The 14,770-nt window shown below is 44.1% G+C and overlaps 1 protein-coding gene across 1 annotated transcript in view; it reads right to left on the reverse strand.

Annotated features, from left to right (window-relative positions):
• The window catches only part of GOLM1 (golgi membrane protein 1), a 31,039-nt gene extending 16,546 nt beyond the window's left edge, over positions 1-14,493 (reverse strand). Inside the window, exons 1-4 of the mRNA XM_042877495.1 lie at positions 14,430-14,493; positions 9,704-9,769; positions 9,469-9,590; positions 8,716-8,895 (exon numbers count right to left, since the gene is read on the reverse strand). Of these exons, the coding sequence (XP_042733429.1) occupies positions 8,716-8,895; positions 9,469-9,567 (279 nt within the window). The 5' untranslated portion in view covers positions 9,568-9,590; positions 9,704-9,769; positions 14,430-14,493. The remainder of the gene's footprint in view (positions 1-8,715; positions 8,896-9,468; positions 9,591-9,703; positions 9,770-14,429) is intronic.
• Between the last annotated feature and the right edge of the window lie 277 nt (positions 14,494-14,770).

Here is a 14,770-nt window from a genome sequence, read left to right on the forward strand (position 1 = left end):
GCTACATCCGTGCACTAAAACACATACTTAGACCAGTGTCTTACACAACAGTCTCCTTAATCACTCTCTTGGGGGGGCTACTAGCCCAGCTCCTTCAGCATGGCTGTCTATGGCTTTTGATACCACCATAAAACCAGCCAGACCCAGCACACTGATGTATCTGTTTTCCAACGCTAACCAAGAATAGCGTATCTACTTACCAGAGACTGCGACAGAAAAAGAAATAGCACAGCAAAGCAGCTGACATGAATAAACATTTGTTTCAGAGCTAAAAGCAGCGGAAAGGGGTTTGGCACCCATAAGGCACAGCTCTCAAGAGGAGAAAAAAGCAAGCAGCAGTATCACTAATCGAAGCTCTGAGACAGAAGCAGATTTCAGCTACCCAGCCTCCCAAACAAAGTGCTGGGAACACAGCAAGCTGGAGGGTGAGGCTTGCACATGCAGAAACTCATAAAACCAGTACTTGTAATAAGCAGGGAGAAGATGGGCAGCTATATCATGACCAATGCAAACTGATCTGTGTCCCTATGGCAGACAAAAGGAGCAGTTTATCAAGCACACTTCCAAGCCAGTAGCCCAAACGAGGGCTTGTTCATGTCTTAATGATACATAAAAATGTCTTTCTCTGTTTCTGCAAAGACACATTCTCTACCACGACATTCTTGGCACTAAATATCTCCAATTCTTGTGTCTTTCTAGTCTTCTTTTTCATCACTTTGGAATAATTTTTGAAAAAGTGGGAACTATTTCAACCAGCCATAAAGAGCCTTTTTTCATTCCAAGGCATCAGATTTGTGGCTAAGCACATATCAGTATGTAAGGAAAAAAGAAAAAGATTTCATAAAAATGATTCCTTATGAAAATATTTCTCTTTTAGGCTGGTCCCTGTGCAAAATGCTCATAAATACTTCAGTAGAAGCACCTCAGTTGAAGAAACCTGAAAAAAATCTTGAGCTTGAATGGAGCAGATATTCTTCATTTAAAAATTTCCTACTGAAATTAATTCCATCAAGAAATTAGATTTTTTCTTCCTTACATTCTCAGCAGGAAAAGCAGCTGAAAATCTGAAGAAGAAATGATGTTTGCAGTTGTGGGGCAGCAGCAGGCAGATTGGAGACAACACTCCTTTTGAAGCTACAGGACTTCTGTAAACACTGCTATGTTTAATTAGAACCCCAACACCTGGTAGTGTAAACTAGTATTCAGAGCTGTTGGGTGCAACACTGCTTTAAAACAAGCACACATAAGCAGCTCCTTATTTCCACTGCAGGCTTTTTTCTCTCTCCCTCTGGCCGCTGCCACTCCTTCTGTGCAGAGCCTGCACTCCGCATGCCAGCAGGTGTTTTGTCTCAGAAGGCTGAGCTGGGAGATGAGATCCTTCTCAGGGGAGTGATGAGAACAGCTGTGAACAGCGTTAAAGGACATCAAGCAACAGTGCCAGGCACTTCTCTTTCAGCAAACAAAAAAGCAAGATGTGCACTTGGGAAGAATTACAGAAATCCAAGCTGCAAAAGCACGTTCTAAGAATTAAACATGAAACAGATTACAAGCATTGTTTTGCTGCTCCACTCTTCAAAAAACTATTGTGGGTGTGCACAACCCAGAAGCCACGAGTTCTGAATAACAACCATGAAGGATATTGTTCTGATTTGAAATTGCTTATGGATTAGAAACAGCCCCTCTGCACTCCTGACTTTTTGTCTGCTGTTACTGAGAGTTCTTGTAAGGCCTCTCGATCTCTTCAATCTACTTCTGTATGGACTTCCAGAAGCCACTGGCTAAATCCTCAATAATTGAAACAGATTTTTTAAAAGAAGCCTGCTGACAGAAGTGTTTTATACATACTCAGACATGAGAGAAACATGATTTCTTCTCCGAAGGAGTAGTGAAGCATTGGAATAGCCTGTCCAGGGAGGTGGTGGAGTCACCATCCCTGAAGCATCCAAGAACCGAGTGGATGTGGCACTGGAGGGCATGGTTAGTGGGCATGGTAGTGATGGGTTGGTGGTTGGACTAGATGGTCTCAAAGGTGTTTTCCAACCTGAATGATTCTACAGTTCCACAATTCTGAGAGCAATCAGCCAGGATTTCATTGCCTCAATGGATGGTGAGACCATGGGATATTTCACACTCCGAGAATCTTCTTCCTTCTGTACCCTTGTTCATAAAGTAGAACAGAGGCAACTGAACTAGAAAAGAAGGCAGATGTAACTAGTGATAGTCACATTGTCTCTGAGAATTACTTTAACCTGGAATGTATATTACTGGTATATTAGTTTAGTACAAAACTAAATTAGTGGCATAATTATCATATGATCAGTATTATGACCATATCCTTATCCATATTATAATCAAAGTAATAAGATGCAGTGATCAGAGATAAAGTAAAATTAAGACGGGTCTCAAATCTAATTTAAGAGTTACTTTTGCTAAGTACTACTCTTCTATATCCAGAGGCTCTATAACTTTACCCCAGAAAAGAGGAAGCTTTCTGACACAAACCAATCACTTCTACAAATCAGCTAACAGCCTTTTCATTTTTCTTATTTAAGGACAACAGTGAAAATTAAGCAAAATCCTGCTTGTCATGTAAAGATCTGTTTAGTTACATTTAGACAGTTGTGTTAACTTGGAAAGAGAGCTGAGACACTCAGGGTTTAGATTTGCATTCATTCCTCCTGGACTGGGTAAACATTCCCTGCTAATCTCCAGAAAGGAAAAATATAAAGTTCAGCTAAAGAAATGAATTTTGTATAAGCAGAAGCGTTGCATTCACTATCTGCCTCCCAGGTATCCCAGATTCCACTGAAATCCATTGAGCCAAAAACCAAGAATATGTGTTTGTGTATGCATACACATTCATGTACATACATGTGAATTCAGAACACAGACATTAGCACATAGATACTTAAATACAAACACTAAAAAAGCTCAGAAACAGCTTTTTGCTGTATTCACATCCCACTGTCATACAATCTCTGACCCTGGAGAGCTTGTTCAGATTAAGGTCCTTAGTGAGGAAAACTACGCTCTCCTCCTCCACCACCACAGCTGTATCAGGAGCACTTGTAATTTAGAGTAAAAGATGCCATGCCAACTTGCTTATGGCATAGTTTTTACAAATAGAGTTTTCCAGTAAAACAGCTCTCCCTACTCTTAAACTGCAGATCTGGGCAGCAAACAACTGTGTGGGATGTCTGTTCACATGTCACAACAAGAGCAAGCGCACAGACTCGCATGCTCGTTCCAGCCTTCAGCCTCCCGAGACTTGTTCTTCTCCAGTCACATGGAACAGAAGAGGAAATTAGTCCATTGCACCACTTATACCTATGTTTCCTACAGCATCAGCTCCTGGGTTTCCAACAGCAAACTTCATTGACTATTCCATTACTGACCACCTGCATTTTAGGATGATGGAAGAGAATGCACTTAAGAGGTTAAGATCAGCTATGCTAGTCCCAGCCCCACCTTGTCCAACCTGTCTTTCAACAGCAGCTGCCAAAGGAACATAAAGGCACCATAAGGCACAGTGTTTTCCAGCAGGAACTATTTCTGGCCCAGGAACATTTGGAGCCAGAAAAAAATCTTATGGGGCAGAGGGCAGGTGCTTCTCCAGTCTGCCCTATTGATTGTAGCCATCACTGACGCCAAGTAATCAGGTAATGCAGATGTCATATGTTTGCAGCCTGAGGAGCAGCTCCTCCACCCACTGCTGTTTTCTAAGCCATTCTGCAACTTTTACCTGACCATTCAGCCCTGCTATAACAATATTATGTCGCATGGCTTCACAATTGCTTTGATAAGTGAGTGTACAGACACTTCCTGTTCTAGGTGTGAATACACTAATTAATCTTTCTCATCTCTGTAATGACTCTTTCATGCAGAAGTTCTAAGAGACACCAAAGGCAAGATTTTTTCATAAGTTTCTCTAAACCTTCCCCAAAATAACATATTCATCCTATGTCACATAACAAGATTGATTTTTTTTAATATTTCCTATGACTTTTATAGGAAAAAATGCAAGACTTGATAAACAATAATTCCTCTAAACTCAAAGGAAAAAAAGCAACTCTACCACAAGAAAAAATGATTGTGTGGTGGCAGTTGCAACTGACTAGTACCATGGTAATTCAAAGGAAAAAGTGCACACTGCTCTTGGCAAAAGAAAGCACTTTTCCATCCATGGAGCTTTCTTAGGACTCTTGGTTGAGTTCTTCTCACTAGCTCTTGATATTTGCCCATCATGCTATCAATGGAATTTTCAGTATGTTGGTAGACATACAGAAATTCTTTTACCTTGGTAAAGGAAATTCTACTAGTGAAAAAGAAGCAGAAAATGCATTTGCCTTTTGAATTTTTTTTTCCCCCTCATAAATGTTCTCTGCTAATTGCAGGATGCATGTGGAATGCAAAAACATGATAGAACAGAATAAAGGGTTTTACCAAGCACTCCTGAACCACAAATTAGACTCTGAGATGCAAACAGTGGTAATTGCAAAGAGGACGGTAAAAACAAACAATACCCAGAACATACAGTAACAATGCCTGCCACTAGAAGGGAGAAGCGACCACAGGTTTGAATATTGAGAAATGATTAAGCAGACAGGGAAATGACGAGACTGAAGTTGTGCTCTGTGTAAAACAAAGGATTGAATGTGTACAACTGTCTTTGAAAAATGATAATAGGCAGGTTGAGAACTTATGGGTGAGAGTTAGAGGCCAAGACAACAAAGGAAACCTCATGTCAGTGTTAACTACATGCCATCTAATCAGGAGGAGAACATCAACGAATTGCTCTTTCCTCAGCTACAGAAAACACACGATCACAGGCCCTATTCTGATCAGGGATATCAACTACCTTGACATCTGCTGGAGAAGAAGCTCAGCAAGCATCCAGCTGACTTAAAGGACAATTTTCTTAATCCAAGTGGTAGATACTGCAACCAGTGGAGGAGCTTCACTGGGCCTGTTGCTCACCAACACAGATAGTCTCATTATTGGAGGGTCAAGATAAAAATTACAGAATCATAGAATCATCTAGTTTGGAAAAGACCTAGTCCTAGTTCAACCATCTACCTACCACCACCATTTCCCAACTAAACCACACCCTTTAGTACAACATCTCAAAGCTTCTTCAACACCTTAAGGGATGGTGTCTCAATCACCTTCCTGAGCAGCTCATTCCAGTGCCCAACCACTCTCTCAGTGAAGAAATGTTTCCTAATATCCACCCTGAACCCCTCCTGGCATTCACGATCGCAAAGCATATAGGCTGGGAGCAAAGTGAAGACCTTTGGAAAAGCAAACTTTCTCCTGTTTCAGGAGCTTGTGAATGCAAACCCTTGGGAAACAGCCTTCTGTGTCACTGGAGCAGGAAAGTGTTGGCAGCTCCTCAAGGATGTTTTTCTTCAAGCACAAGAGCTCTTGATCTCAAGTGTAAGAAATCAGGCACAGAAGGCAAGAGACCATCTTGACTGTATATTCAGTTATGGCTGAACTGAAGAGAAAGAAGGAAATGCATAAGCAGTGGAAGCAAGGACTGATTCACATCTTGGGAACAATTTAGGAATGCTGTCTGAGCATGCATAGATGGGATTAGGAACATCAATGCATAGCTGAACTGAACTGCTGACAAATGGGAAAAAAGGAATTATGGTTAGAAAAAAGAAACAAAGAAAACGTACCATCCTTGCTACACAAATCAAGAGATCTAGTGAGGTCAGACATGAATAAAGCTGAGACTCAACAATTTTTTTGCATCAGTTTTCACCAGTCATCAGTTCTCTCATATCTCTCACATCTCCAAATCTGAAGACAGAGCCTGGGTGAATGAAGTCTATTCCATCAAAGGAGAAGACTCTCTTAGAAACCACATGAGGAATCTGAACATCCACAAGTCCATGCACCACTTCTTCCAAGCCCAAGATCAGTGCATCCCTAAGAGTAAGAGATCAGGCAAATGCAGCAGAAGACCTGCATGGATGAGCAAGAAGCTCAAGAAACAAATCAAATGGAAGAGAAAGTCTACGAGATGTGGAAAAGGGGTCTGCCCATTTGGGAGAAATACAGGAACATTGTCATGGCATGTAGGAAAGCAACGAAAAAAGCTAAGGCCTACTAGGAATTGAATCTGGTGAAGGAGGCCAAGGACAACACTTCTGTATCTCAATAGGAAAATGAAGATGATGGAAAACGTGGGCCCACTGCTGAATGAGGAAGATGGAGAGTCTGGGAAAAGGAAGACTTCCCTTTGGTTGAGAAGGATCTGGTCAGAGATTGTCTAGACAAACTCACAAACCCAAGGGTCCTCATGGGATACAGCCATGAGTGCTGAGTCAGCAGGTAGAAGTAATTGCCAAGCCACTCTCAATCATCTTCAAAAGGATGTGGAAAACAGGAGAGGTGCCTGACTACTGGAGGAAATCTTCAAAAAGGGCAAGGAGGAGGAACTGGGAAACTACAGGCCAGTCCACCTCACATCTGTCACTAGGAAAGTGATGGAACAACTTACTCTGGATGTCATCTCCAAGCAATTGGAAGAGAAGGAGGTTTATCAAGAGTAGACAGTGTGGGTTCTCCACGGGGAAATCACTGATCTGGTGGTCTTCTATTCACAATCGGCTGGGTAGGTGAGAAGAGAGCAGTGGATGCTGTGTACCTTGAGCAAAAATCAAGGCTTTTGACACTGACTCCCGTAACAGCCTCATAGGTAAGCTCAGGAAGTGTGGGACAGGTGAGTAGACAGTGAGGTAGACTGAGAATTGATCAACTGGCAAAGCTTAGAGGGTTGTGATCAGTGGCACAAAGTCCTGTTGGTGGTCTGAAGCTAGCAGTGTCCTCCAGGGGTCAGTGCTGGGTCCGGTCTTTTTCAAGATCTTCATCAGTGACATGGATGAAGGGAGAGAATGCACCTTAAACAAGTCTGCTGATGATACAAAGTTGGGACAGATGGTTGACACATCAGATGGCTGTGCTGCCATTCATGAGACCTGGCTGGACAGACTGGAAAGCGGGGCAGAGAGGAGCCGTGTGAGGTTCAACAGGAGCAAGTACAGTGTCCTACACCTGGGGAGGAACAACTGCACACATCAGTACAGTTTAGGGGATGACCTACTGGAAGGAGCTCTGCAGAGAAGGGCCTGGGTGTCTTGGTAAACAACAGGTTGACTATGAGCCAAGAGTGTGCTCTTGTGACCAAGAAGGCCATGGTACCCTGGGATGCATAAAGAATACTGTAGCCAGCAGGTCGAGGGAGGTGATCCTTTCCCCTTATTCGTCCCTAGTGAGGCCACATCTGGAGTACTAAGTCCAGTTCTAGGCTCCCCAGTTCAAGAAAGACAGGGATCTCCTAGAGTCCAGAGACGGGCCACAAAGATGATGAGGGGCCTGGAGCATCTCCCTTATGAGGACAGCGTGAGAGACCTCAGGATGTTCAGCCTGGAGAAGACAGAGGGGGGATCCTATAATGAAATCAAGTGGATGGGGCCAGGCTCTTATAAACAGTGCTCAGTGACAGAACAAGTGGCAGTGAGGACAAAGAAGTATATAAGAAATTGCCTACAAACATGATGAAAAACTTCTTTACTAGAAGGGTGACAGCACTGGATTAGGGTGCCCAGAGAAGTTGCAGAGCCTCCTTCTCTAGAGATATTCAAAACTTATCTAGACACTTTCCTGTGTAATGTACTGTAGGGAGCCTCCTTTAGCATGTTCCAAGGACTTGGTGATCTACAGGGGTCCCTTTCAACCCCTACAATTCTGTGATTCTGTGACGTGATGAGGTACTACCCAAGGAACTGAGGAACTGGCTGACTTAACTGGCAAGTCACTCTCCGTCATACTGGAGAAATCAGGGCAGTCAGGTAAAGTTCCCCGTGACTGGGGACTGCCCAGAGAGGGGGTAGATGTCCCTTCCTTGGAGACATTCAAGGTCAGGCTGCATCAGGCTCTGAGCAACCTGATCTAGCTGTCAATGTCCCTGTTCATTGCAGGAGAGCTGGAACAAATGTTCTTTAAAGGTGCCTTCCAACACAATTCTATGATTCTCTTCACTTGAATGTAATCTGAATATCCCAGGGTATCTTTTTAACACCTATACACATTAAAATATAAGCAACGAAACTATAACTTGCTTTTTTTTTTTTTTTTTTTTTTAATCAAACGTCTCTCACTTTACTGAGTTTTGGAGGCAGAAGATTTGGAGGCCACAAAATTTACAACGCATTTAGAAATAAACATGAATCATTTATAACTACTTGGGAAAGGAATACAATCATATCTATCAGTGCAGCTTCTTCTCTTCCTGAAGTTTTAAAACGTCAGCGTACAGGAAAGAAAGCCAAAGGTCAAACCAAGGTAGCTCTAACAATAGGAGGCAAAGGTATTCAGAAGTACTATCACTACTAGCTTCTAATATTTCACAATTAAAACCTCATGCAGTGCAGTAAGAAAAATGCAGATTTCAGCTTACTTCTGTTTCTTTCTTTCCCTCCCCCTAACACATTTATATTAAAGTTTTTCTCCATTACAAACACCTGAGCAAATCTTTTACCGCTTTGAGGGCTATAAGCTGCATTCAGTGATAACTTATATATCAAATATTTTGTCACACAAACACTAACTGTAACCCTCATTAGCTGGAGCAACCTTACTCTGTGGCAAAGTATAATGGTTAACCACAATCTCATGGAATAGTGTAGCTAGAAGAGTTCTTACCTTCTCTTCCCAATGTGCTCTGTTGGCATTTTCCATCTGGAAGCTATGCAAGGACTGTATTTTATCAATTTGCTCTCGCTGCTTCTGCAGCTCTCCCTGGAATTCATTCTTCTTGAGTTCCACGGCACCTCTCTCTGCTGCTGCCCTGCGGACCTTGCCTTCCAGCTCCATGATCCGACTCTGAGGAAGCAATAGCAAAAGGCAAAGAGAAACAAAATAATAACAAAACAAAAGAGCTACAAAATAGTAATTATTCCATGGGACTTGAACGCCTTCTAAGGAACAATTTCTAAGAAATACAAATTCAAGTTTTTAGAAACTGTATCTGAACAAGCTAGCCCCTAGTGGGAAAGTGCATGTTACTCATCCAGCATATACTGAAATGGGTCAATCTTTCTTTATACTGAGCAACAGAAGTCACTGAAATGGCAATATGGAAAAATAATTTAGGAAGATGAGCAAATTACAAAGACTCATTCAGATTTAAAATGGACTTCAAGTTCAACGTACTCTGAGAAAAAAAAACTGAAGTAGAAGAAAGCAGCTGAATGTCTACATACGTTTGAGGTACCATACTCAGGTCTTTGGGCTTTGGGTCCCCTTGAACTCCCTACTTCCCTGTAGTATTTGTGAAAATCCCTAAAGCAAGCCAAAGCAAGCTCATCACATCTAGCACAAGCATCCTATTTATTGTGAATTACCTTTGCCAACTGCAGATGTGCATGACCACATGTAGAGCAATAGTAACATTACCTGTAGATCCAAACTGCGAGAGCTTGCAATCCAGTAATTGAAACCCAAAACAATGATGCATGCCAGGAGTGAGGCCACGAGAAGAGGTGGAGACTTCATTTCTCAGCAGCTGTTCCCAAGCTCTATCATGTCAAAAACAGCAAAAAAGCAAAACCAAAGGAATGGAAACTGCAAATTAAATTATGTGCGTTATATTGCATCCCCCACTTAGATTACTGTATGAACACAATCAGACCTTCACTGCAGTAACGCAACAGCTCTCAGCTGGACTCCACTAGGCAAGGAGGGCAGGTATTTCCACCTGGAAAAAGAAAAAAGCCATATCATAATGTTAGCTGTTACAGAAAGCCCCACATCAGCTTTTCAAGAAAATCTCAAATATTCCTAACAATACAATGAAAACCAAAAACAAATAGAATAGACCAGCCATCCTGCTATCATACATTCCCTACAGCAAGCTAATTAACGGCACTGGTCTAGAAGTAAGAGGACAGATTCCTTGTCATACCACTTAGTAATGAACATTAGTAATTTACACCTTGCTTTCAACTGGGGATGTGAACCTAAGGCTAGTTAGTTAATAGGTAAGTAAGCACATGAATACCTTAAGGGTAACCTAAATAAATAAATACGCAAACACTGTTAATTTCAATGGCAAATTATATGAAGTGCTATTTCTTTTGATCTTCAGCTTTCCACTGCTCTTGACCAAATATAAATAACATGCCTTAATCTGTGAGGTTTAGCAAGTGAGCAACATCGAAGGTGTCAGCTGCCACTGAGCCTTGTTTCACTCTGTGAAGCAACCCATTTTCACACAATGTGAGGGCAAAGAGCAACTGCAATTCTGTTTACAATAGGCCATAAACATCCTATGAGTTTTATGAGTTGATAAAATCCGGTCTTAATGAGCGCAACAGCACTTAGCTCAAGGAATTGTCCAACTCCACCAGAAACTTTGGGCACAGTTGGCAATACAGACTGCTCTCTTGCAAACTGAGATCCACTGTTTTTGTTTTTTTTTCCTTTTGGCACTACTGCAGACAAAAACCAGCAAAAATAGTAATGAAATCAAACAGCAAACACCAGTGAAGTGCAAGACACTAACTCAAGGTGAAATGGGTTCATTTACTACTAACACGTTGTGCATTCTCTCAAGGTGCACACTCTTAAATACAACAACTTAGTTTTCCCTGTGGATGCAATTCAGAGGTTGTAATGTATTTATAAGTGAACAAATGGGAGCAGCCCTCAGAGGGTTTTGCACGGGGACATGCTGTGATCACAGGGAAGATGATGATTCCAGCTGCTAGGAAGAAACAGAGATGCTGCTATTATTCTATGCCCATGGCTTAAGTCCTTCAACAGCACACATTCATTTCATGCACATGTGCACCCAGAATAAAGCCCACTTTGGAACACTCCTTCCAGACTTAGTGTCAAACACAACCCCTTGTCACTCTCCCTCAGTAGCATGGCCTCACCACCTCCATCGCACACATACAGACACATAGATGTTTCCAGCACAAAGGTACAGATTATGGAAATGCATGTGCTGCTGTGCAGATTGCCTTCCTGCTGTGCTAAACAAACAGGAATACCTGAGATTTAAGAGCAGATTCCCTGCAAATATAAAACTGTAGAACTCCACAGACAAAATCAAAATGAAATATCAGATTTAGTGGCTGGTAGGGGGTTGAAGCTAGATGATCTTTAAGGTCCCTTCTAACCCAAGCCATTCTGTTGAGTCTGTGATTCTATGAAACAGAGACAACCATGCCAGCAAAGGACAAGATGATTTATTTACTTGTGCTTACCAAAATAAAAATTCCATTTCAAAAACTGTTTAACAAAATCTGTCTGAAGTCATTTGTATCCTGTTCTTCACTGGTACTAGCTGGTGTACTTGGAAAACATGGAAAAGTTACTAAATGTAAATTGCAAGATTACAGCGCATCATTTCAAGTGCTGCTTTCCATGCTGTTTTCCTCCTGGAAGTAAGAAGTACACAGAATCATAACAGTGGGAAAAGACCTCTGGCATTATCTAGTTCAATCGTCAACTTATCACCACCATGCCACTGAGTATGTACCTCAGTGCTCATTCACATGGTTCTCAAATATATCCAGAGACAGTGACTCCAGCCTGTTCCAGTGGCTCACCACTCTTTCTGAGAATAATTTTTTTCGTAAATATCCAATCTGAACCTCTGCTGAAAAGCATCTACCCAACATCCAACCAACAGAAAGCTTCCATTTCATCAGCTTCAGAGACTTGCTGGAAAGTTAACTACTGGGTTTGCTGGTTAGCTCAGAAAGTCATGGAGGTAAAGCAGCTGCACAAACACACGTGACTGTCTTGCCTGGAGCACAGCACCACAGGACTGTGGATACCCCAATGTCATGCTGCCTGAGCTGTCCCTGTTAGAAACAAGTGGGTGAGCAAGCACTGATTTCACTGAAGTACTCCTCACTTGATTTCCACAAATTTTCCCCTCTAAAATATCCAGTGTGGCTTGCTCTTAGCTGATTTATGTTAATTGGGAATATGTCTTATAGTCAACAGAAAGAGAGGAAGGAGAAGGAATGAAGGGACAGGTCACACCTTCCATCCACCCAATCTGATCCAGTGCACAACCTGTCAATGCTTTATGGGCTGGTCTGGCCCGGTTCCATGACCAGCGGGGTGGAGGGATCTGCAGATCCATGCCTCTGGAAAAGGGAAATAGGGGACCCCAAAATAATTGAAAACAACGGCAATAATCTGAGGTGGAACAAATGATTTACTAAATATAGTATTAGTAAAATACAATGAGAGAGAGAGAATGTGTCTGAATGGTAGACAGACCTCACCACAATGCTGAGGTGAGAAGTGCAGTCCAGTTGAGTGAATGAAGAAAAAGAGACAGCAAAGCGCAGACAGCAATGCGCAGATGGCGAAGCAGGCGAAGAAGAAGAATCAGGTGACCTTGCACAGAGTTGTATCTCCTCGCTGACCGCACAGCCTCCTGGGGAAATGTGGTTCTTCTCCGTCGGACAAACATTCGGAACTCGAGCATCAGAAGTCAAACCCCCCAATGCATTACCTGATGTTATGGTGTGGAATACTGATAACCAAAAATCATAAAACCATGACACAACCCCAGCTGCAATAGTGGCATTTCCTCCCACTGCAGCTTAAAAAGAGAAACTGTATGGCTTTCTCCTGGGGAGACACGCATCCTGAAGGAAAGATGCAAATCAGCTTAGGGAATACATTGATATGGAAATGTATTTGTGCATGCTGTCCTCCAGGAAATATCTAGCTTGGCACAGCTATTAAGTCAAAAAGAAAATATGTTTCTGATTTTATGTGTAACAATGTGATTTCGCTGAAAATGAAGGAACCCATCTCTCATGCATGTTTACTACAGCTGTGGAATGAGATGCTCTGCCACATGCATCATGTTCTACGTTTGGTAGGACACAGAACTCCTGACCCCTGAACATTCCAGCCCTCTGATGCCCACCCAGCAGTGCTCCATGAGGGAGGTGGTGGATGCTTGAGCCAGCTAACGCTTCCCGTTTCTTGTGCTGCTGTACTGCCAGCTAGAGCAGATCCCCCCCCGAGCAGCTAGGACCCAGAAGCCTCACTAAGGACTGCCAACAGAGACACAGCCTTCGGGATAGCCATAACAAGTCAGAGTAGGTAAGGCCACATGCCACCATCTCACCTGGAGAGCCATCTCCTGCCCACAGGGCCTCAGATATGAAGCCTTGAGAGGCCCTGAGTCACTGTTTGTCCAAATTATCACATTACACACTCCCCAGGAAGGGGCGCAGCTCTTGGCCAACAGGTTCTGCAACTGCATGCTCATCATTCTCAATAAACAACACTGCTCGAAGACCAGTCTGGACCTCAGGACTTCCTTTCCCAATGTGTATGTACACACAAATAACAGATCAGAACATGAACGGATGGAGAAGGCTCCTGCTAAGGGAGTGGCTGATGGCTACCACCACCTCACTGGCTATTTTTCAGATCAAGGCCCACTGTGCACTGCCTCTTAATTAATCCAAAGGAGAGTTCCCGAGCAGAGCTATGGTTTTTGACACCCCCACATGACTCTCAGGCAGCTGTGGAATCCAGAATACTTCCATATAAGAACAACACCAAGCAAAAAAAGTTACACATGAGAACAGTTCACTGTTAGCCAGATTGCTAATTTCTTTTAAAGGATATGGTTTGTCTTAGGCACGTTTCCATACAAAATGAAATATTTTGAAATTATCAAAACTGAAAGGACCCCTGCTTGCCCTTAAAGATTAATAAAAGGAAAAGGAATAGAGTAAGCTTATATGTACAGCACAGGAACCACAATATCACGTCACCCCTTCCACTCCTGTAAAACCACAAGTACAGTTTCACTGTAAAACACATAACCCCACACTGGAAAAACAAAAACAAAAACAAAAAACAAAAAAAACAACAGAAAATAAACAAAGAAAAAAACCACATATCAAGCAGCCATTCATCAAGCACAGTGCGATTAAGACACGCTTGGACTGGGAGAGCGGGACTGACTGGCAGACTGAGCAGCAGCCCGAGCCGGCACAGGGGCGGGCAGTCCCCGCCGCAGGACGGCGCCTCCAAGCTCTGCCGTCGGGCTGCCGCCGGAACCCGTCACTGCCACCTCACTTCAATCACAACGTTATCCGGACCCCACTGCAGTACGCGGAGCTACCGAGGGGCCCCGGCCCATGCAAGACCCCCGGGACGCAGAGGCTGCGGGCACGGAGCAAAGCGGGCCGCCACCCGCGGCCCCGTCCGGGGCAGACTCCCTCGCCTCCCCCCGGGCAGGAGGGGTCTGGCGGGGGGACCCGCAGGCACAGCCACCCCCAGCACCTGCCCTCTCCGCCGGCACGGCCCCGCGAAGCCCCGCTCCGGCCCGGCCCCGCCTGCTGCCGGCAACCCAAGCTCACCTCACCGCGCTCTGCCGCCGAGCTGCCTCGGCCGGAGCAGGAAGGCGGCCGCTGCCGCGCCCCCCGCAGCCCCCGGCGCCTCCCGCGGGGAGGGCGGTGCTGGCGGCCGGGCGGGGGGCAGGAAGTGCGGAGCGGGGCGCGGAGGAAGTCTGGCGGGCAGCGGGGCAGCGCGGGCGGGGACTAACTTCACCCAGCGCCGCGGAGCGGGGCTGCGCCGGGCTGGGGGGCGGCTTCGGGCGACCGCGCACTGTGGGTGGAGGACAGCGGCTCCCTGCTACCGGTCCGATCGTGACCGCAGTCGGTGGCGTGTCATATGCGGAAAGCCAAAAGCGGAAAGCCAA

This window comes from Lagopus leucura, unplaced genomic scaffold (genome assembly GCF_019238085.1).
Source record: "Lagopus leucura isolate 7727_CA_CO unplaced genomic scaffold, USGS_WTPT01 Super-Scaffold_100018, whole genome shotgun sequence".
Classification (NCBI taxonomy): domain Eukaryota; kingdom Metazoa; phylum Chordata; class Aves; order Galliformes; family Phasianidae; genus Lagopus; species Lagopus leucura.